Source organism: Vipera ursinii (genome assembly GCF_947247035.1).
Source record: "Vipera ursinii genome assembly, chromosome: 1".
Classification (NCBI taxonomy): domain Eukaryota; kingdom Metazoa; phylum Chordata; class Lepidosauria; order Squamata; family Viperidae; genus Vipera; species Vipera ursinii.
Window position 1 is genome coordinate 269,429,430 of NC_139512.1, and position 25,022 is coordinate 269,454,451.

At 42.8% G+C, this 25,022-nt stretch overlaps 2 protein-coding genes across 4 annotated transcripts in view; one reads left to right on the forward strand and one right to left on the reverse strand.

Annotated features, from left to right (window-relative positions):
* The window catches only part of LOC310643865 (uncharacterized protein), a 707,877-nt gene that overhangs the window by 164,738 nt on the left and 518,117 nt on the right, over positions 1-25,022 (forward strand). The window lies entirely within an intron of this gene.
* NMBR (neuromedin B receptor) lies at positions 4,240-23,515 on the reverse strand (the record flags this gene model as incomplete). The annotated part of the gene is made up of 3 exons (XM_083374383.1): positions 4,240-4,641; positions 8,368-8,716; positions 23,106-23,515. The coding sequence occupies 3 exons, from the start codon at positions 23,513-23,515 to the stop codon at positions 4,240-4,242; spliced, it is 1,161 nt and encodes a 386-aa protein (XP_083230509.1).

A 25,022-nucleotide genomic window follows, 5' to 3' on the forward strand; every position in this document is an offset into this window, starting at 1 on the left:
GAAGTGACCAAAACCTGCTGCAACCACCCAGTGGGAGGGGGGGAATAAAAACCAAACAACCCCCCCACCCCACCCCTGCTGTCAATCTCAACAGAAATGCTCACAACAATGAAAACCTTGGGCAGGAGGAAGGGCACCGCCGGGTGGACAGGCAGTTGTCTTGCTCGGCTGTGGCTTCGGGGGCACTTTTTTCAGTGCCATTGTAACTTTGAATAGTCACTAAGTGAACTGTTGTAAGTCAAGGACTACCTGTACTTCATCACTTTTTTCCTTTTTCTTTTTTTTTTCTTTTTTTTTTTTTGGTCATCAAGTTTTTGACATCTTGCTAGGCAACTGGTGGTACTCGGATGTTGCCATATCCTAAAAGTGGTACAATGGGTGAAAAGGTTGGAAAGCCCTGGTCTATGGAGTTGCACCTCGCCTGAGCTTATGTGTCATTTTGCCCCTATAGAATTATATCTACATGTCCTTCATTCCTACTTGCGTTTTCTACTGCTTGTCTTCTTGTTGTCAAATCTTGTAACTTCCTATCTATTTCTGAGTATGTGTTGTGATATATTGCACAGTTGCATTCTTCTAAATTCTTATTCCTTCCTAAGATGGGGTGTATTGCTTCTTAATAGGTTACACATCGAATTCACAAAATGAAAGCACTCTGTAATTTGATATAATCTTCCACATGGTAATCTTTTATATTCACCTACACGGCTTATGAGGAGATTTTTTTAACCATTTTGTTCAATCAGACAACAAGCCATACATGCTATATTTTATTCTAAACATGTTTAACGATTATTACATACATCAGTCTGCATATTGACATTTATAGATAATCCATTCAAATTGATCTATGTGGGACACCATTTTTACAATGACAGGTCACAAATTATCAAGCTACACAACACATTGACTTTTGCTCCCATTGATCTCCTGAAAAGAAAGGCAGCAGAGCCAAAATTTCAAAGATACTCTTTTTCTACCCACATAAGCAGCCATGAGCCTTTTCTGCATGCTGAACAGAAAGCAACAATAAAAGATGGTAAACTGAATTTCATTTCTTTCCACAAGATCATCCTTCCTTGTCAAGTCCTAACAGTGTTAAATCATTCTAATTGTTTATTAAATTTTGTCACCTGTTTTTATTGCTAAGCTTTCCTTTCTTATACAGAATGTAGGAGAAGGACTGACAGGGCCTAGGGGCAGAATTAAAAGAGGAATCAGCCTGGAGTCTCTATGTTCCCATAAGAGCTCTAAGTCATGCATAGGTGTGAGCAGTAAATCACTTTAATTGGACCCTAACATGTGGCCTTGAAATTTCGCACCCGATACAAAGGCAAAGCAAACATATACTCTTCATGCAAATAATACCACTTAGGTGCTTAATTAAATGTTGGGAAGAGAGTGTGTAATTGCACGATTTACACAATGACCTCACCACAGACATTTTGACATTTTGGCATTCTTGGGCTTTGGTGCAAACTCTGGTAATCTTGTGACTGAGATAAAAATATAATCTCCCATAGTTTGGGGAATTGGAGCCTTGGTGGAGCAGTGGGCTAATGCCTCCTTAAGTAACACCAGCTGCCTGCAATTAGTGCAGGTTTGCATCCCACTAGGCTCAAGGTTGACTCAGCCTTCCATCCTTCTGAGGTAGGTAAAATGAGGACCCACATTGTTGGGGGCAATAAGCTGACTTTGTAATAATGCCGCTTGGGGGGGGGGCGAAAGCCATAATAAGCAGGCATATACATAGAATGAAGGCTATTGCTAAGCACATTGGTTTGTGCTTAAATTGTAAGCCGCCCTGAGTCTTCGGAGAAGGGCGGGATATAAATGGGATTAAAATAAGAAAAATTAAAATTGGGGTGTGTGGGGGGTGGACAGGGAGACTCACATGATTCTCCCTTTGTAATATGCTTGCTCAGCATATGGATTTGGTGACTAGATCATGATTGCAGGTGCCAGAGATCATGACTGATCATGATCTATTTCAGTGTTGGTGAACCCTATAACATGTGTGTCAAAGGTGACAAGCCAAAATATTTTGGGCAACATGCCACCATTCACCAAGACCCAACAACTATTCCTAAAAGGACGCTTTGTTCTTACACAGTTTTCAGAGGCTATGGATAGATGTGGGAATGAAGTGTCCTCTTGTGCAGCCTCTGGACCCCCTAGAAGTAGTGCAACAGTACTATGCTTGGACGTGACCTCTGGACCCTCAAAAAAATATCATGCAAGAGCAGGGTATGCTTTTGCAGAGTTTTTGAAAGCTGCAGAGGCCATAGAACAAGGCCAACCCCAACCCCCGATCAGTGGACCAGTACTGGGCCGCAGCATGCCAGTAACCGGTCTGCACAAAGAAGGAAAACCCCATCCAAGGGATGTAAGCAGCACACAAAACCACCCCCCCTCCGGTCTTCAGAAAAACCTCTCTCCACAGAACCGGTCCCTGGTGCCCAAAAGGTTGGGGACCTTTGTCATAGAAGACCATTCTCCAAAGCCACTACAAAAATGAAGACCTGTGTGACCCGGAGCTGCCTCAGGTAGCCCAGAGAGGCCTCTCAGCAGAAAGAGAAGTCTGCCTGAAGGTAGCAATAGCAATAGCACTTAGATTTACATACCGATTCACAGTGCTTTTCATCCCTCTCTAAGTGGGCTGTAAGGTAAAGGTAAAGTTTCCCCCGCACATGCGTGCTAGTCGTTTCCGACTCTAAGGGCCGGTGCTCATCTCCGTTTCAAAGCCGAAGAGCCAGCGCTTGTCCAAGGACGTCTCCGTGGTCATGTGTCCGGCATGACTAGACGCCAAAGGCACACAGAACACTGTTACCTTCCCACCGTAGTGGTCCCTATTTTTCTACTTGCATTTTGACGTGCTTTCGAACTACTAGGTTGGCAGAAGCTGGGACGAGTAACAGGCGCTCACTCTGTTACGCGACACTCGGGATTCGACCCACCAAACTGCCGACCTTCTGATCGACGAGCTCAGCATCCTAACCCACTGAGCCACCGCATCCCTTTAAGTGGGCTGTAGAGTCAGCATATTGTCCCCAACAATCTGGGTTCTCATTTTACCAACCTTGGAAGGATGGAAGGCTGAGTCAACCTTGACCCCCATCAGGATCAAGGTCCAGGCCGTGAGCAAAGTTAGTCTGCAATACTGCATTCTAACCACTTTGCCACCGTGGCTCCTAAGTAAGTGGCATGCAGCAAATTTTGGGGGATCACACACATTTTTAGACTGCATTTTTTTTTAAAAAAATAGTAAACAATTGTGGGGTTTTTGTTGTGGTTATTTGGGAGTTGGGAGTGACCCTTTAGCAGAGCCAAGTTAGGCATAATTATCAGAATTTAAAACAAATGAGCCTTGCACTTTTCCCTTTGTCACTCTGAAGCTGTGAAACGTCTCACAGAAGTTGTGCTTAGCTTTCCTGCCTGTAAAGCCAGCTCTTTTGATGTCAACAAAGTCTTGTTTTAGACACAGATTCATTGTTTTGTGTTCTTTGCTGCTGGTCAGTCAACTTGAATAACCTAGAACTGAAAATATGTAGTACAGAGCAAAAAGAAAAGATGAATCTGTCCACTTTGTCAGTGTTGTTGTTCAGTGGCTAAGTCATGTCCAATTGTTTGCTCTCATGGACCATAGCATGTCCTCCACTATCTCCCAGAATTTGTAGAAATTAATGTTCATTTCAGTGTTACTTAATTCCAAGTGTACAGTTCACAATGTCTTGGTGTGCCATTTGCACCTAGATGACCCTGATCCAGCTACAGTCATGCTGCCTTGCAAATAGCTAATCAATCAAATTGGATGGTGCTTTCCCAAGCTCTTCTTTTTTAGGCATGTCAGCCAATATAAATAAAATCATTTTAAAGGGAATAGCCAAGTAACATTTTTATTTTTTACCAGGCCCATTGTTTAAGCGCAGCAAAGATGACATAAGCGGAGACTAATTCCCTTGAAGTGGCAGCTGAGCATTTATGCCCTTTTCATACTTCATTTGTGTTCAACTTTTTAAGACAATAAGCTTAGAAGCATTTCTTTAGTTGAGAGTAAGTAAAGCATAACATCCTTTATTTCTTACAACAGCGATAGGAAGATGATTAATAAATACTTATCCCTAGAGCAAAATATGATATTCCTTAGATTAGAATATATTGGCTTTTTAAAGGAACTGAGACCAGCCACAAGAAAGATAATTAAAATCTCTTTTTGAGGTCAGATGTTGCACTGGTTAATCACAATGACATTTCTGGTTTAGGGGTATGCCCATTCAGCAGCGTTGTTATAGCAACAGTGTGCCTTGCATGGTTCTCCAGTGAAGACATTCGAATGGCTGAAGAATTGTTCAGGTAGCTAGTAGGCCTCGATTGAGGATGCACGTTGCAGCAGCAAAGTTGGCTATTGAAGTGTCTCCGAAAACTCTCACTGAGGAAATACAGGGCAAATGGGTTGACACACGAATTGCTGAAGCTCAGCACTCTAGCCAACAAGGTAATAACCATGTGGCCAACGGATGGGTCAATCTTATGATAATTGAAAGTCCGGTACATGTATAGTACATGATTTGGCAGCCAGCACACAGCAAACAGCCCAACAAAAACCAGTACAATCTTGGCCAGGCGTTTTCGAGTTTCCATCTAGAATGAAACAAATAAACACAGATTAACAATCTGAAGTCAGTGGAGCTGTTCCACCAAATAGCTGATTTGACCATATGCTTTCCCCCCCCCCCAATTTTCACAATACATTGTTCCAGGATGAGCAGGAAAGTTAACTCCCAATCAAACCTTTTAATGCCAATTATTCCGCACATGTTCTCAGATCATCATGCACACAGGATTAGACTAAACATACTATTGCAGACAAGTCTGATGACATTTTACCAATGACATCTGAAAAAAAGGGGACAACGTTCACCGTTTGTCCAGCTTCCCTAGAGAGGACAAAATGCAAGTTTTGCCAGCTATTAACCAGGACCGTTGACAACTGAACATAATGGACTAAAACTCAGAATGAAGAGGGATGCGCATAGGGAATATTCTTTTCCTGAGTCTGTCTTATCAAGGGTTGAATTGTCATTCACAATCTTATACTAAATGATTCTATCAGTCACATTCACACTCATACAATATGTTTTCTCAGGAAGACACTGCATGTCACCTTTCTCCAGATGTGTTGGGACTACAGCTCCCAGAATTTCCCACTAAGGATATTGTTTATCTAATTGGAGCACTCCAATTGAAAATGGGTAAAAACTTAAAAACAGGACATGATAACTACAACTAAAAATATATTGATAAATATCTTAACTGATTGTGTTATAACTAGTAATGTATTAACTTGATTGTGATATAGTAATTTTGGGAAACAGAGAGGGAATTTTTAGATGATTTAACCTGAGATAGGCACAAATGATTTTGTTACTGGACTATTGTTTACCCAATCACCACTTGCTTTCTAAACACTTTGATATTTTTATGTAAAGTTGGAAAATTAATAAAACTTATTTAAAAAGCATATTGTTTATCTGGAGAATTCTGAAGCAACAATCCCAGCATATCCAGAGGGCAATCAATTATAGAAAATTAATTTAGAGTAGTACAAACCATTTTCTCATCTAATAACCTGGCATTCATAAAGCATATATCAATTATAATTACCAAAATAGATTATTCTGAACCAATTTTTCTAAAAATAGGGGCCTTTGCTCAAGGCTCAAACTTTTAACAGTTGGGCATAAATTGTCTGTGGACCACAGGGTTGTAATCTATTCCTAGTAATGCTTGGAAGCTATTTAAACTGTTTTCTCATTCTGGGTAGAAACCAGGAGACTGTGAATTCTAGTCCTACTTCAGCATGAAAGCTGCCTGGATGGCCGTGAGCCAGTCACTCTCTCTCTCACCCCAACCCATCTCACAGGGTTATTGGTGGGAATATAAGAGGATGACAGAGTACTAGATATGTTTGCTGCCGTTATTTCTAAAAATAATAATAAAATAATAAAAATAATAAAAGCAGAATTAAAGGATATTTAAAAAAGGAATATACAGAGAATTCCAGAATTAATGCAGCAGTTAAAATTTAGCAGCAAACCAGAAAAAGAAATAAGAAACATTGATTTTTTTTTTAAAAAAATCAATAACTATGTATGAGCAGGAGATGGTGAATTTTAAATGTTAATAAAGTTACAGTAACTGGAGATTTATTTCCATCATTGCCCTATACATTTTGGGACATTTTGTACATTGTTCATGTTAAACATTTAATCTTTGGTTAAGCATATAAAACTCTGATACAGGAATTAGGTATAAAGTCTGGAGATGTATCAGTATTCAGTTAAAAAACAGGGGGGTTTTGCAGAAAATTATCTACATTGATGCAAGCTGATTTAAGTCCTGGGTGAGCAGCAGCATGTAGAGATCCTGCAATAACTGCAAATTCTTGAGACTATTAAAACCAGAAGAAAAGCCTGCAGGGATCTAGTAGAACATCTGCTCTGTGGACATTCTAATGAAATTGCAAAAAGTAATCAGAATTCTGTCTTGTGAAGTTTTTTTTTTAACAAAGTTAAAAAAGTTGAAATGTACAGTGGCCTGATTTCACTTGGAACCATTCTGCCTATGGTAGAGTTAGCTCTATCTACTAGGCCTAAAACTCATTTTTCAAAAATCCAATGGTGTCAAGAGTGGGCTTTTAAAAAAAAGAAGAAAGAAAGAAAGAAAGAAAGAAAGAAAGAAAGAAAGAAAGAAAGAAAGAAAGAAAGAAAGAAAGAAAGAAAGAAAGAAAGAAAGAAAGAAAGAAAGAAAGAAAGAAAGAAAGAAAGAAAGAAAATGTCCCATTTCAGGAAAAATACATTTCCCAATCCATCTCCTGCCCTCCTGTATAATGAAGAATTCCTTATTGCCCACAGAATGGATTTAATCCAGACCATACCACAAGCATTTGCTATAGGTTTAATAATAACTGAGAACAGAAGTATGTGATGAGTAGGTAGTCCTCAACTTATAACCATTTGTTTAGCAATTGTTCAAAATTACAATGGCACTGGAAAAAGTGATTTATAACCAGTCCTCACTTCATTCCCACTTCAAAATGTGGATGCTTGGCAACTGGCATGGGTTTATTTTGAAGGTTGCCGTGTCCCAGGGATATGTGATCGCCATATGACCTTCCCAGCCAACTTCCTTCAAACAAAGTCAATGAAGGAGACAGGATTCCATGTGGTTCACTTAACAAATGCAGTGATTTGCTAAACAACTGTAGCTAAAAAGGGTGTAAAATCAGGTATGATTCACTTAACAATCACCTTGCTTAGCAATAGAAATTCTGCTTCCAGTTGTGGTTGTTAAGTTGAGAACTACCTGTATGCTAAAGAGGATAGGATAGGATGGGATGGGATGAGATGGGATGGGATGGGATGGGATGGGATGGGATGGGATGATAACCTGTATTGTTATTTTTTACTGTGGGCACATTGGCACACATTAAAAATGAAATTCTGTTGCCTGCTCTCAAAAGTGTACACATACATAACACACATATAAACATGCTATATACAACATATGTATAATACCTACACCCTTACATATAAATACATATGAATATTAATCACTGTCCATTTTGAATACATAGCGGAAAGAGGAAGCTTGAGAGTTCACAAGGTTAATACTGTATGGAACAAAACTGTGACTGAATCTGGATGTTCTGCTTCGGATACCACGAAACCTCCTCCCAAAAGTTAACAAGGAAAACAGGTCATGAAGAGGATGTGTAATGTCCCAGACAATCCTGTGGACCCTGCTTAAGCAATGCCTATATGCTATGTCCTAGATCTGTGGTGGCAAACCTATGGCACATGTGCCAAAGGTGGCACACAGAGCCCTTTCTGTGGGCACGCACACCATCACCCCAGTCCTAGGCCTTCAGCTGGGTTTTATAAAACTTTTTCACTTTAGGCCTCCACCACTGTGTGCAAAAAAAAAGATTCAATCAATCAATCAATTTCAACTTCTCACAGGAAAAAAGAAGATCTCGCAAAGTTGGAATTGATTGAACTTTTTAGTCCCCACCAGTCTGCCATTACCACCACAGACATGCCCACCCAATGGGCCACACCCACCCAATGGGCCATGCCCACCCGGCACCCAATGATACATAAGTGAGTTTTGGGTTGTCATTTGGGCACTCGGTCTCTAAAAGGTTCGCCATCACTGTCCTAGATAGAAGGGAGTGAACTGCCATCCTCACCACTTTCTGCACCTCCTTCCTGTCTGAAGCAGTACAATTTCATTTAAACATACAATTTCATTTAACTCGTACACTTTCTTAAAATAAATCTCCTCACATGGATCTGGAAAACTTACCTGTTTTTTAGATTGTTCACTGTATTCTCCTGGCAGATTGTGCGCACTCTTAATTAAAGTCTTTGCAATATGGTAGTAATAAATACTAATTATGGTGAGTGGGATAAGAAGGTATACCAAAAGTATCATCACTGAATGAATCTTTGGGTGCAGATCATCCATCAAAGGATAGCGCATACATTCTGTGAAACTGACATTATCTGCATCATTAATATGTGCCACTTCAGAGAAAACGGCTTCAGGGATTGCTAGCAAGATGGAAATTATCCAGATGCCGATTGCTTTAATACATGTCCAACGGACCGCATTGGATGCTTGAATATCCATTGGATTTACAATGGCCTTGTACCTAAAATGTAGAAAGGAAAATGAATGTTATTGTTCAGAGAGTAGGTTAGGGTTTTTTTGTTGAAAGAGAATAAGAGGCCCACAATTCTGAGAGAAATGTTAAGGCAGAAAATATGCTACTGGGAGTTATCTGACTTTTGTTCAAGAGGCTAAACAGAAATGATCTATTTAGGGAGGGAGGGAAACAGAAAGGAAGAAAGTAAAGCATAAAATGTTTATTTGTATTAGGGTAGATAAATATGTAATGCAATTCTCTCTGGCCTGGGGGAGTTTATATAATGTATTCTGCTACTTGTTAATATAGCTCAAAAACATGTTGACATTACTGCATACCATTTGAGCGCTAATGCGACATAATTTTCCATTCATATTTCTTACTAGCTTACTACCTTTCTGCTTTAAGGTATCAGATCAGTTTTTGGCATTTTTTATAATTTCTGGACAATGAAGAAAAGTCCAAAGGCTTCTCCTTTTAATTATGCTATCTACTATTACTAGAGCAATGAAAATATCGGTGTACAAATAAGGACCTACACCTCAACAAAGATACCGGTAAATGCAATCACTTTCAAAACCCTGCCTACAAAGGCAAATGACTGACTACAAACATAACACTGGAGTGGACAAGCCTTAGTTTAATCTAATCTAACAAGGCATTCTTTGTTTCTTAGATTTGGAGGGTGGGGGAAACTTACCGTATATACTTGAGTATAAGCCGACTCGAGTATAAGCCGAGACCCCCAATTTCACCCCCAAAAACTGGAAAAAGTTATTGACTCGAGTATAAGCCGATCCGCCGTTCTGCAAGCCTCTGCCACCAGCAGAGGCTCGATCCGCCATTTTGCAAGCCTGAATACACAGGAATACCCTGTGTAGCCACGGCTCGTCGGCAGGTCTCCGTTCCTCCTGCCGACCTTTGGGGAGGTTTGGGCGCCTCCCCAAACCTCCCCAAACCTCGGCAGGTCTCCGTTCCTCCGCGCAGACCTGCCGACCTTTGGGGAGGTTTGGGCGCCTCCCCAAACCTCGGCAGGTCTCCGTTCCTCCTGCCGACCTTTGGGGAGGTTTGGGCGCCTCCCCAAACCTCCCCAAACCTCTGCAGGTCTCCGTTCCTCCGCGCAGACCTGCCGACCTTTGGGGAGGTTTGGGCGCCTCCCCAAACCTCCCCAAACCTCGGCAGGTCTCCGTTCCTGTTTGGGGAGGTTTGGGCGCCTCCCCAAACCTCCCCAAACCTCGGCAGGTCTCCGTTCCTCCGCGCAGACCTGCCGACCTTTGGGGAGGTTTGGGCGCCTCCCCAAACGTCCCCAAACCTCGGCAGGTCTCCGTTCCTGTTTGGGGAGGTTTGGGCGCCTCCCCAAACGTCCCCAAACCTCGGCAGGTCTCCGTTCCTCCGCGCAGACCTGCCGACCTTTGGGGAGGTTTGGGCGCCTCCCCAAACGTCCCCAAACCTCGGCAGGTCTCCGTTCCTGTTTGGGGAGGTTTGGGCGCCTCCCCAAACCTCCCCAAACCTCGGCAGGTCTCCGTTCCTCCGCGCAGACCTGCCGACCTTTGGGGAGGTTTGGGCGCCTCCCCAAACGTCCCCAAACCTCGGCAGGTCTCCGTTCCTGTTTGGGGAGCTTTGGGCGCCTCCCCAAACCTCCCCAAACCTCGGCAGGTCTCCGTTCCTCCGCGCAGACCTGCCGACCTTTGGGGAGGTTTGGGCACCTCCCCAAACCTCCCCAAACCTCGGCAGGTCTCCGTTCCTGTTTGGGGAGGTTTGGGCGCCTCCCCAAACCTCCCCAAACCTCGGCAGGTCTCCGTTCCTCCACGCAGACCTGCCGACCTTTGGGGAGGTTTGGGCGCCTCCCCAAACGTCCCCAAACCTCGGCAGGTCTCCGTTCCTGTTTGGGGAGGTTTGGGCGCCTCCCCAAACGTCCCCAAACCTCGGCAGGTCTCCGTTCCTCCGCGCAGACCTGCCGACCTTTGGGGAGGTTTGGGCGCCTCCCCAAACGTCCCCAAACCTCGGCAGGTCTCCGTTCCTGTTTGGGGAGCTTTGGGCGCCTCCCCAAACCTCCCCAAACCTCGGCAGGTCTCCGTTCCTCCGCGCAGACCTGCCGACCTTTGGGGAGGTTTGGGCGCCTCCCCAAACCTCCCCAAACCTCGGCAGGTCTCCGTTCCTGTTTGGGGAGGTTTGGGCGCCTCCCCAAACCTCCCCAAACCTCGGCAGGTCTCCGTTTCTCCGCGCAGACCTGCCGACCTTTGGGGAGGTTTGGGCGCCTCCCCAAACGTCCCCAAACCTCGGCAGGTCTCCGTTCCTGTTTGGGGAGGTTTGGGCGCCTCCCCAAACCTCCCCAAACCTCCCCAAACCTCGGCAGGTCTCCGTTCCTCCGCGCAGACCTGCCGACGTTTGGGGAGGTTTGGGCGCCTCCCCAAACGTCCCCAAACCTCGGCAGGTCTCCGTTCCTCCGCGCAGACCTGCCGACCTTTGGGGAGGTTTGGGCGCCTCCCCAAACGTCCCCAAACCTCGGCAGGTCTCCGTTCCTGTTTGGGGAGGTTTGGGCGCCTCCCCAAACGTCCCCAAACCTCGGCAGGTCTCCGTTCCTCCGCGCAGACCTGCCGACCTTTGGGGAGGTTTGGGCGCCTCCCCAAACCTCCCCAAACCTCGGCAGGTCTCCGTTCCTGTTTGGGGAGGTTTGGGCGCCTCCCCAAACCTCCCCAAACCTCGGCAGGTCTCCGTTCCTCCGCGCAGACCTGCCGACCTTTGGGGAGGTTTGGGCGCCTCCCCAAACGTCCCCAAACCTCGGCAGGTCTCCGTTCCTGTTTGGGGAGGTTTGGGCGCCTCCCCAAACGTCCCCAAACCTCGCCAGGTCTCCGTTCCTCCGCGCAGACCTGCCGACGTTTGGGGAGGTTTGGGCGCCTCCCCAAACGTCCCCAAACCTCGGCAGGTCTCCGTTCCTCCGCGCAGACCTGCCGACCTTTGGGGAGGTTTGGGCGCCTCCCCAAACGTCCCCAAACCTCGGCAGGTCTCCGTTCCTGTTTGGGGAGCTTTGGGCGCCTCCCCAAACCTCCCCAAACCTCGGCAGGTCTCCGTTCCTCCGCACAGACCTGCCGACCTTTGGGGAGGTTTGGGCGCCTCCCCAAACCTCCCCAAACCTCGGCAGGTCTCCGTTCCTCCGCGCAGACCTGCCGATGTTTGGGGAGGTTTGGGGAGGCGCCCAAACCTCCCCAAAGGTCGGCAGGAAGAACGGAGACCTGCCGAGGTTTGGGGAGGCGCCCAAACCTCCCCAAAGGTCGGCAGGTCTGCGCGGAGGAACGGAGACCTGCCGAGGTTTGGGGAGGTTTGGGGAGGCGCCCAAACCTCCCCAAACAGGAACGGAGACCTGCCGAGGTTTGGGGACGTTTGGGGAGGCGCCCAAACCTCCCCAAAGGTCGGCAGGTCTGCACGGAGGAACGGAGACCTGCCGAGGTTTGGGGAGGTTTGGGGAGGCGCCCAAACCTCCCCAAACAGGAACGGAGACCTGCCGAGGTTTGGGGACGTTTGGGGAGGCGCCCAAACCTCCCCAAAGGTCGGCAGGTCTGCGCGGAGGAACGGAGACCTGCCGAGGTTTGGGGAGGCGCCCAAACCTCCCCAAAGGTCGGCAGGAGGAACGGAGACCTGCCGAGGTTTGGGGAGGTTTGGGGAGGCGCCCAAACCTCCCCAAAGGTCGGCAGGAGGAACGGAGACCTGCCGAGGTTTGGGGAGGTTTGGGGAGGCGCCCAAACCTCCCCAAAGGTCGGCAGGAGGAACGGAGACCTGCCGAGGTTTGGGGAGGTTTGGGGAGGCGCCCAAACCTCCCCAAACGTCGGCAGGTCTGCGCGGAGGAACGGAGACCTGCCGAGGTTTGGGGAGACGCCCAAACCTCCCCAAACGTCGGCAAGTCTCCGTTCCTCCGCGCCCTGCCTGCCTGCTTCTTTCCGCTGCGGAAAGAAGCAGGCAGGCAAGGCACGGAGTTTGGGGAGGTGCGCGCGCACCTCCCCAAACCTCCCCAAACTTCGGCAGGTCTCGGACGGCGGTGGCTTGGGAGAGGTGCGGGCGATCCCGGAAGCACCAAAGCCTCGGCCGCGCACAAGTCCTCGGTAAGTTTTTTTTGTTGACTGGAGTATAAGCCGAAGTGGAATTTTTCAGCCCAAAAAGTGGGCTGAAAAATTCGGCTTATACTCAAGTATATACGGTAGTTAATGCTTTGCTACTAACTCCAGGATAACAGTTCCTAAAATTGGATCATCTATCTGGAGCTGAAATGAAACAAAACTGGGAAGAAGGGTAGAGAAAATTTCTGAAGCCCTTAGGTTTGATCTTATGAACAACTTGAGTCTTGCAAAGAACTGTCAGACTTTTATTGCCTCAAATAAACTATTTGTAATCTTCCTAGCCAACTTCTGACAACCAAAGTCAATGGGGAAACTGGAACGAGGTGGCAAGTCACAAAAACTTGAGGTCTCACTTAACAACTGCATGACTTAATGTTGAATTTCCTGGTCCTTATTATGGTCCTAAGTCAAGGACTACCTGTACAATAGAAGTTTAATGAATTAAATAAAATAAATTCAAGTAAGAATGGTTCCCTTATATACAAAGCAAGGCGGATTAGACATCTGGAATGTAGTTTTTAGGATTCAAAAAGAAACTATAACAATTACTAAAGTTTGAGGCAAAGTTCAAATATCTAAAAGGTGGCCTATAATTGAAGATACAAATGGAAAGGAAGGCGTTGATGTAATTTACTTTTTTGTTTTTTTTATTCAGATGTAGCAATCTTGTTCTATAGTATCTTGCTTTTTTATACTTTTTTATTTTTAATATAGTCCTCGACTTATGATCACAATTGAACCCAAAATTCCCATTGCTAAGCAAGGCAGTTGTTAAGTGAGTTGCACACTATTTTACATGCTTTTTTGCCACAGTTGCTAAGCAAATCACTGAAGTTGTTAAGTGAATCATGCAGTTGTTAAGCACATCTGGCTTCCTCCATTAACTTTGCTTGTGAGAAGCCAACTGGGAAAGTTACAGATGGTGATCACATGACCCTGGGACAGTGCAACTATCATAAATACATGTAAGTTGCCAAGCACTCAAATTCTGATCATGTGAGTGTAGGGATGCTGCAACATAACTGAAAACCTGTCATAAGTCACTTTTTCAGTGGTGTTGTAAGTTTGAACGGTCACAAAATAACTAGTTGTGAATCGAGGATTACCTGTAAATTTATACACCAAAATCCTCCCAAGATTTCACTCTTACATATTGTTATTATTGTTGTTATTGTTTTTGTTGTTGTTATTATTAATATTAATATAATATATTAATAAATAATAATATAGTATATAGTATATTAGAATAATAATAATAATAATAATAATAATAATAATAATAATAATAATAATAATAATAATAATAATAATAGAAATTATAATAGAAATACTGTGGCAAAGGCAAGCAAGGGTAGTACCAACAGTAATAGGCACCTTGGGTGCAATCCCATAACAACTGGAGCACCACTTGAACACCACTGGCATTGACAAATTCACCATTAGTCAATTGCAAAAGGCGGCCTTACTAGGAACTGCTTCCATCCTGCGACGATATCTGTAATACCATCAAACATCCACATCTGCCTATCCCAGGTCCTTGGTAAGGACTCGATAGGTAGACAAAAATGCCAAATCCAGTCTGAACATCCGGCTGACTGTGTGATTATTTATTATTATTATTATTATTATTATTATTATTATTATTATTATTATTATTATTATTATTATTATTATTATTATTATTATTATTATTATTAAATTATATAATAATAATAATAATAATAATTATATTATTATTATTATTATTATTATTATTATTATTATTATTATTATTATTATTATTATTATTATTATTATTTATAAGCATATGCAAAAAACCATTTCCACACAGGCATTATTTTTTGACGCTGTCTCATCCTGAAGGTAAAAAGAGCTATGACATTACAAAATATGACTTTACCATAGATGTAACCATTGGAGTTTTTCTAATTGAAAATGAATGCTTTTGCATTCAATGGGTCTTAGTACTGAGAAAGCAAATAAAGACTTTCAGTGAGCGTTAAGTCTTTTAAATTAAATTAGATTCAAAAATGTATATTCTTAAGTGGGTGATAACATTCATTCTCTTTGCATTTGATATACATCCATTTCTTGCAATCGTGACAGTTCTTCTATAGTGTAGGGGTCCCCAACCCCCAGTCCATGGACCAGTACCGGGCTGCGGCATGCCAGAAACTGGTCTACACAAACAAGCAAAGCCCCATCCATGAAATGCAAGCAGCATACAAAACCCCGCCCCCTCCAGGCCACAAAAAAACCCTCTCTCCACGTAACCAGTCCCTGGTGCCCAAAAGGTTGGGGACCTCTGCTATAGTGTACATTAAAAAAATCATTGCAGGAAAGACTAAGCCCAGCTGATCTTTAAATTGGTTGCTAATGATATCCATTACAGAGACATGACCCCCACACACGCATAGCTATACTTATATATATATATATATTCTTTTAGTTCCATCCTGTCAAATGTAATGAAAACTATCCATCTTCTGCTTTCAAGGAACAAGTGCCTCTGAGCTTTCTGCAAACAGCTATGATTAATGGCATTCAGGAATTTGAAGCGGAAAATGTGTTTCTTTTATTAACTACCTTGTTAACCAATAAGTCTGGTGATTAGATTAGAAAATCCCCTGAGCAAAACTAAGTTCCTAGTAAATCCAAGTAGTTGGCTGCAGAGCACTGAAAAAGAACCCAAAATACAGGTTTTGGAATCTCTTGCTGGTTTATAGGAGAGATACCCAGTTGATGAGCATCCAAGGCTATTGACATATGTGCAGCTGTATGTGGATTGCTCTCTTGAAGCAAGACAAGGATGAATGGCATTCTGGAACAATGGATTTTATTTTAATTGTCCAAAGAGCCTGGATCATCAATGAGTAACTCAACTTATACTGAAAACCACATGTTAACCATGTATGATATACTATACAGTACATACTCCACTCAGTATCAAGAATACAGCTGTAGAGGTAGTCAACAGTATTAAGTATCTGGGGGTGCAGATAACTAACAATCTGAATTGGTCTCTCCACGCATCATCCTTAGTGAAGCATACAAACCAGCATCTTCATTTCCTGCGTCGGATGAGAAGAGCACATCTCTCTCCTTCTGTCCTGGCCACTTTTTACAGAGGCACGACTGAGAGCATTTTAACAAACTGCATCACTGTCTGCCTTGGTGGCAGCAGTGCCTCAGATAGAAAGTCCATACAGGGAGTGGTAAGGACAGCTGAGAAGATCATAGGAAGCTCGCTTCTTGGTATTCAGGATGCTGCTTATAAGTGCTATGTGCTTAGAGCTCAAAGCATTGTTAGAGACCCCACACACATACTTTTAGGTCTGCTTCTGTTGCTCCCCTCTGGGAGAAGGTTTTGAAGTATTTCTAGCAGGACTACCAGATTCTGTAACAGCTTTGTTCCCTATGCCATCCATCTGGTAAACTTGCAAGATTCGTTTCTCTCACCATGCACATGTATACATAACGCAAACTAGACTGTTGTTTCTCTGTCATATAATGTATGCATAATTCTTTCTTTCTTTCTTTATTATTTATTTATTTATTTTTGTCATATTTATGTAGTGATATCAGAGGTGGTGACCCTTTGAGAGCTGTATGCAATGAAATTTCATTTTAATGTATGCCGATTAGTGTCTATTCAAAGTGACAATAAAGTTATTATTCTATTCTATGTATTTGACCATTGCTAAGTCTGTTGTTTGTTTGTATCAGAAGCATCACAGTTAAAATAAGGTATACTATACAACATAAAATTTAAAATATAAAATACAAGATTAAAATATGTACAAGTTAAACAAATCTTGTTCAGACACTAGCAACATTAATTATGTTCTGTTGTGCTACCATGAAGTCCTCAAGTATACATTGATCAGGACACAAAGGGCAGGTATACTAAAGTTATCTTACCTTCTAGCATCTTCAATATATAGGCTTAACAGCTCAACATGAGGATCCTTAATCTCTTTGGCCCTCTCATGTGCTCCATTCTGAATATCTTCCAACAAAAAGACTACAGTACACACTGTTAGCAAGGGAGGCATAATATGTCTTGGCACTAATAGGAGCTATCCTCCCATTATAATTAGGTCTGTCTGAGTCTTCAAAGCTAAATGCTGGCTGGTATCCAGGGACGTAATCCTATCATCATCTATCCAAATAACCTATTACTGTTCCCATTATTAACTATTGTGTTAACAAATAAGCATCAGATTAGGAAAAGGAAGCCCATTCTGATGTCTTCCTGATGGACTGAAACACATTTTTCCCATGCCATACTATCTGGAGATAACGGGGATTGTAATTTAGCAATCCTGGAGGACATGTATTTAGAAAAACTAATGTGGGTTATCACTGAAGAGGAAAGTGTTCAAATTCTGGCTTAAACATTAAACTTAGTGGTTTGCCACTATTTCTTAGCTTAATCTAAGTCTTCTTGTTCCTGAGAACTGAAGAGGTTATTCCTGCACTGGTCCATCTTCAATAAAGAAGAGGATAACAGTGCAATAAATAATTCTCATCACAAATGTATGAAAACATACCGGTACTTCTCTTTTTGTGCTTTCAAAGATGAAAAGCAATCAAGGATGTATTTTTGATCTGATATTCTCTCCCTCCATCACAACTTTCTGAATTCTTATGGATCTCATAGAAACTTATGATCAGGCAAGAGCTAAAATCCATACTGTAAACACTGTTTAAGTAAAAGCTATTAAAATCCTTCCACCTGAGCATTTTCTTTTCATTACTTGATGAAGTATTGGCATTTGTTTCTATGCTCCCTCAAACAGCCCATGGAAAAAGTTAAGAATTAGATTGCAGATTCAAACTAATTTGCAGAGTGAGTAGCAATATATGAAAGACACATCATCCCTACATTTACAGACTTACTAACACTGCATTGTGAAAACCAACACATCCCCCATCTGCAACAAGGAATAGTGGCTGCATGCAGAAAATTGAGAACTATTTCAGGATTTGTCTGGAGTTATGCCTCTAGTGGGTACCATTTAAAAGATTTCAGTTTGATAGAGTTGGTTGTAGTTGCAAGCATTTTCAGTGAACCAGAAATGAATGAAAGAAATGAGAGAGATATTCTGATAAGCAAAATCAATGGATCACCTGATAGGCAATCACAGCATGTAGTGAAAAAGATTTACCTACATAGTTTCTTCTTACAAGCACAAATAATGGAAAAGTGATAAAAATGATTACAGAAAGGGCTGATTTCCTATTTATCCAGACAAAACTCTTACTCTGCTTGGGTTATCCTCTCTAGTTTCTCTCTAGATATCAGAATATGCAGTGAGAGATGAAAAAATTAAAGAGGAGTGATTAAAGAAAAAGTAAATTTAATCTTGAAAAGTGCAATGGCTAGAGCTATAAAGCATTTGCACTGTATGTTTTGCAAGCGTACACTTTTTATCTGAGTTCATTTTTCAGATGCAAGAAGTAACTAAATATGCAAAACATCACAATCTTTAGAAGGAATACTTTCTGGGGATATTTTTTTTACCTCCATATTTTAATTAATCATTTTATATGGAAACAGCTTTCCTGTTTCATTTCCATTCCCAATCCTTTTATATCATGTCCTGAAACACCTTTTGTAAAACAGATAATGTGAATTATATCTGACTAGGGCTGAGATACAAACCCCTCTTCTCTGGCATATTAGAAGTATTGATGGCAAATCTATTCAAGGTAAGTATCACTGTGAAACCACAATGGCACCACCCAGACTAAAGGAGAGGAAACTCTAAGGCAGTGATGGCGAACCTTTTAGAGACCAAGTGCCCAAACTGCAACACAAAACCTACTTATGTATCGTCAGGTGCCGGGTGGGGGGGGTGGCCCATTGGGTGGGCGTGGTTGCAGTGGTAACAGTAGACTTGGTAGGACTAAAAAGTTCAATCATTCAATTCCAGCTTTGCAAGATCTCTTTTTCCCAGCGAGAAGTTGAAATTGATTGATTGAACTTTTTTTTTTTGCACATGGCGGTGGAGGCCTAAAATGAAAAGATTTTATAGAACCCAGCTGAAGGCCTAGGATTGGGGCGACAGCACACGTGCCCACAGAGAGGGCTCTGCCTGCCACCTGTGGCACGTGTGCCATAGGTTCACCACCATGGCTCTAAGGCAGACATGTCAAACACAAGGCCCGGGGGCTGGATCCGGCCCGCGAAGTGGTTTCATGTGACCCGCGAAGCCATCCTGGAAACAGTGAGGGAACGGCCCCCAATGCCTTGGCCCTGGCCCAGAGACCCTCCTCCTGCCAGAGACCCTCAGATCTGTCCCACTCCTGCCCAGGCCCCCATAGGCACCCTTGATGCGTAGAGCTGGCCACGCCCACCCAGTAGGCCATACGCACACTAGACACGCCCACCCAGTAGGCCATGCCCACCCTGGCCATACCCACCCGGCCCCCTGAGGGCAACCGCAATGCTGATGCGGCCCTCAATGAAATTGAGTTTGACACCCCTGCTCTAAGGGATGCTTAAGTTCATGGAAAGAAGGAGAATTCAAGTATTGTTAATCAATCGACCATACCTTTACAAAAACATTCAAAAACTGAATTCATTCCATTACCTCATACTTTATCTCACACTTAAAACAGTGCAGGGCTTAAATAAGCTGATCTAAGGTTTTAAGATAGCAAAATATAACAGAAATGGACATATTTTATTTGTTTGAAGCTCTGCAACATTCAATCCCAATTTGACCTTTCTGGTCAATAGATGTGTCAATCCTCATCAACTAGCCAGAAAGAACTGCCTCATCCAGTTGTTCCCTTTCATACCAAAATTTAAATCTCTTCACCTTTTCCCACACTCAGACAAGAAAAGAGCTTTGCACTCCTCTTATCCCACCATAGTGGCATATCCTTTATCTGATGGTTGTACACACACAACTATGTGCCATTCCCCTGCTGACAGAACAGAACCTGAAAAATGGAGTCAGGCACCTTTCACATAGTGCACATCATGATCCGCTTCTGTGCTGACACTCAGCATTTATCAGTGAAAGACTCCCATTAGCACAATATGATGCAACTGGAGCAAGGCACAGTTGGGACTATCTACAATGTGACAAGCACTAACATCTGTTAATCATCAGAAGGCTCAGTTCCTTTCAGGAGCAAATCTAAACCTAGCCCTAGGTCTGCTTCCTTAATACTTTCCTTAATATATATTCTTAGTGCTTAAGGAGTGCTAGCTGAAATCTGGAAAAATACAAAAGCAGAATGGAATCTCCTAGAAGAGGACAAACTCAGCTGGCTGGCTATCAAATGGAGTATTTTGCAACACATCCCACTTTATAAGATTCTTCTAGAGAGCTATCTTGGGTAAGGCTTTAACAACAAATCTCTTCCCAATGATTTTGTCAGAAGGAATTTAATGTTTACTAAAACTGCAGTTTTCAAGCTATATGAGACCATCCAGAATCTGATGCTTCTTTTACTTTGTCTTTCCATTATCGATATTTCCAAAAGCACATTTTTTTCCAGAGCATTTTTTCAGAAAGGAATTTTGTAGAAAGTGGTATGAACATGTTATCGCTTTGAATAAGGAATACATAACTATAGCTAATCTGGATAAAGTCCAATGATGGAACTAAAAGTATTTTGATTTAACAGACATTTGGTTTCTTTGTAGAACTCTATGTCTTTCAATTCCTCATTCACATAAGCATTCATATATCATGTCTCAATTAAATGTGGTCCAACATACATATTAAGTTTGGTCAATTTTTACTTAAAATTACATTCCAAATTATCCTTTATTTACTTTGTTTACTTTATGGAGTAATCTACTCTCTCTTATCCCATTTACTGTCTCATTTTAATGAGTACTAACCATCTCTTTTTAGATGCTATTGAATGTAACACAACAAATAGGATCCTCGTATTGAAAAAAATACTGCAGAATCTAACATGGTCCGGTGAAGTTGCCATCTGTTAGAGCTAATTAGGCTTGACCCCTGATGAATGCAGTTTACTATCACACCCTCTCTTTTACACGAAGTTTGTTTTCTATCTTACCTAAAATAATTATTTTATGAAAAACATATCAAGCAGGATCTTTCTAGCTAGGGCAACAAAAGCTATGGTGTGAGACTTAGTCAAAGAATTGTTCATTTTTCAAACAATAAGAGAGATCATGTTTTTATATTCAAACTAGTAAAATTGATCAGCTGTATTCTTTCAAAATGCTGGATTTTTCCATTACCATTTATTTAGACCACCAGCTTCAAAACTGAATCAAACTAGTACAAAAAAAAAGAAAGTGAAAAAGATGTTGGTAGCTCATATGAACATTTTGTTCTTGAATCCATCTTAAAAACCACACACACACACACAAATATTATCACTTTTCTTCTGATAAAATAAACATTCATGCCAGAGCAGATAGCAGTGGCCTGCAGTCACTTGCATGCTGTTATCTGCTGTTGCACAGATATATCAATGTGCATATTAATCACTGACAATCATTGTTAGAAAAAGCACAACTATATCCCTTATATGGCACATGCATGCAAATAGCCAATTTGGCAAAGAACAGGCCATCCTGAGACTGAGAAAAAGAGAGATTTTACGTACGCTAGGAATTTACTGAACTTATTTCTCAGCTTGCTTGAATTGATTTAACCCTGTGATGTAATTGTGACACCAATCTTCATTTCTCACAAAATAGAAATGAGTGCTAGGACAAAACATCACATTATTAAAAAGCACTCCTGATTTTTGCAAACAACTCTCCCTAAGATAAATGCTACTATGCCACTTACTGAGTGTCATTCAAGTTGTCATTTTTTTTTCCTTATTGGTGAAATCAAGTGCATTTATGAATGAGTGTAAGTTTGCACCTATGTGTTCCCAATATTACATCTATCTCAAAGCTTGGGGCTTAGTTGGTTACAACTTCCGATGCTTTTCTAACAGCTTGGGAGCTTTCAAATTATGTAGCCTCAAAATAAAGATATGATTGTATGATTTACCCTTCAGGAGGGAAGAGAGGACCAGTAATGATGGCAACATCCTGTTAACAGACTATCTTGAAATGTATATAGATAAATATTAACTTGTCTGTTTCAGGAAGTTCATGCAAGAAAGTAGCTTCACACATTCTCTGAATAAAAGCTATTTCCACTTTTTGTTTTTGTTTAATTCAACTGCAAATTGACAAAGGAAACAAGTAATGCCAGCACCTTTTAGCATCACTATATGAGTTTGCACAAAGGGGGGAAAGACATATTCTTTTGTTGATGATTTTGGTAAGAATCCTCTAATCTTGATGTTAATCGCCATCATTTTCTATTTTTCCAACTTTGCATTAAAGTAAAACAATTATCCTTAAATGGGCAATCTTTAATCATACTTTGCTTGGTTCTTTGTTCTCTGCTGCTTGACATTTCAGTTCCATAAATATTGTGTGGAAATAAATTTCTTCTTAATTTCAGCTTACATTATGTTTACTTAGGAACAGAGTAGAAGAGTTATCTCCCAGTTTAATAAAGAGCCAAATATTGCTAAGAAGAACATAAGATTTTTCCTGAATGAGACTGATCATTTGTCTTATTCAGATATATGTTACAAACATGGCCAGCTGTAGGAGATGCCTCTGGAAACTGCTCAAGTGAAAACAAAGCCAAGGATGCTCCTACTTGTTCCCTGGAATTAGCATTTAGGGAAAAACTGCATCTAAATAGAAATTGTTCAGTTTATCTATCAGAGCTGATGGACAGGTTTTTTTATGTATTCCTAGAACCTCCCTTATAACACTACTTAGGGTAATGCTAAGTGTACTTCTGTGTGTCCAGAGAACTCATTTGCTCCCAGCTGAAGTCATTAAAGAAAATCAATAGATGCACTCCCGGAAGAGCATGGATCTCCTCATTTACTTGTGGGTGAGGTTAGCATAACATGAGATAAATACTCCTGAAGGGCCAATCCAATCAGAAGAGGAAGAGGAAGAAGAGGAAGAGGAAGAAGAGGAGGAAGAGGAAGAGGAAGAAGCAGCAGCAGCAGCTTCAACAACAAAGCTTGTTGCTGGAACATTTTTCATCCGGTTAGTCGGTTATTCATTCATTTAAATGTATTGGCGTCCCAACTATTGCGGACTCTGTTAAAAGTGGGCATCTCGCTAAGGGCATGGAAGGCAGCCAAGAGATCGCCAGTGGGCAGGAAAGCTTGGCGCTTGTTTTCTCCCCACCGATCCGCTGCCTTCCGCCTCCCGCCTCCGGAGGACTTTCCTCGGTCGCTCCTATACTCACCTGTCGGCGCTGAGGGCGGTGAGGGTGAAGACGGAAACACCCACCGAAGTAAGCTGAATGGCCGGCAGCAGCTTGCAGCCCACCTCGCCGAAGAGCCAGTCCTCGAGGAAGAAGCGGGAGGCGTCGACCGGGACGCAGGTGAGCAGCAGCAGCAGGTCGCCGGCGGCCAGGCTGGAGATGAAGATGTTGGGCACGCTCTGGGCGGCGCTCCGGGCGGCGAAGATCTTCAGCAAGGTGAAGTTGCCCAGCAAGCCCACGGCCATGATTAGCAGGTAGAGCGAAGGGATCACGCAGCGGATGGCGAAAGCCGCCCCAGCCTGCGGGGATGATGTTCCCGGAGCAGCCGCCTCGCTCTCGTTGCCAGCTGCCGTCCCGTAGAGCCACGTGGACTCTGTTGACCTCGGTGGCATCGCTCCTTGGCAGCGGGGACTCTCTCGACGGCCTTCTCCCGAGTTCTCGGTCTAGGAGCCCCCAAAACAAGCTCTCTCTCCCCAAAGACCTCAAGAGGGAAACAAAGTCTCATCAGAGTCAAATTGTCCTCTTTGCTTCCGAAGAAATGGGGTGAACGAAGAAGAGGAGAGACGCTGCTCGTCTCGTCCCGATTCTCGGGAAAGCTTTTTTTGGGGGGTGGGTGAGTGGGGTGTCGGTCCGCCGGGCTGTTCCGTCTTCTGCGAAGCGTAGAGATGAGGTGTGAGAAATCGCCTGGCTTGCAGCCTCCTCTCCTCTTCTTCCTCTGTCTGGAACGCGACTCTCTCCAGCCGAGTTCGCTTTGCCCTTCTTAGGAGGGAGGGGGGGGGAGACGGCTTTCCTTTAAAGGCGAGTGGGTCCGCCTCCACGAGGAGGAACAGCAGGAAGTTGAGGACCCCCGAGTTGAGGTAGGGTGAGGAAAAAGGGTTTTCCCCGCATCAAGGTCCAAGAGAACGTCTATATACGCTCTTCGTTTTTGAGGGACCACGAGTCCCTTTCAAAGTCCTCCCTACGAACTGTAAGGGACTGACCCCTGTGTTATAGTTACTCTTGGGTATCAACGAGGCGGCAGCGCAAGTAGCAGCTGATCTAAAGCTAGGTGTCTTAATTTTTTTTAAGGCAATACAGACTCTTCACAATATATCATGGAGTCAGTTACAACCCCGATGGCTACATCCACCTAAACATGCCTGAGTAGGGTTAAACACGATTAGGGTTTTAATTGTGGCTTAGGGGAACCCAGCCTAACAAATAGTTTATGGTTCGATGTGTAAACGGGAAAATGGAGATACATTGGAACTGTCCAACGCTTTGGTGCTGAAAAGCTCGCTGATACTAATCTCTCGTTTGTTTAGCTTCGGGGTAGAGCTCACAGTAATTATGCTTTTTTGGGAACTACTACCCATTGAAATAAACTACATCTGCAGCCCAATCTGCATCAAATGAGCAGAAAATGCTATTACCTTGTAGTTTTTGATCTTCAGGATCTTGTATATGATATTTAATTTTTTAAATATGAATACAGCTATGCAGTGCTTTTGTAAAAAAAAAAAAAAGGTGCCGGAACTCACACGCATCATACAACCCGCCTTGCCTCCCCTACAAGGTTCCATCCAAAAAAGGTGCCAGAACTCCGTTCTGGGTATTCTATGACAAAAAAGCCTTGCAGCTATGAAATAAATAATTTAAAGCAGGAATATGCAAATATATGTATCTCTGCTTAAAATATTGTATATATTTGATCATTTAAATGTGCAAGAAAGAGGCAGAGTATTGCATCTAATGTAATGAAAGATATTCATTGTTGATTCCCTCTGATTTAGTCTATAGGTTTTTTTTTTCAGAATAGCATAACCCCATTGCTGTCTTTCTGTGGCTCCCTAGTGTAAGCTCAGCACCCTTTAGTTGTCAGAGAGCTAAAGGACAGCAGGAGATTTACTGTCCCTGGTG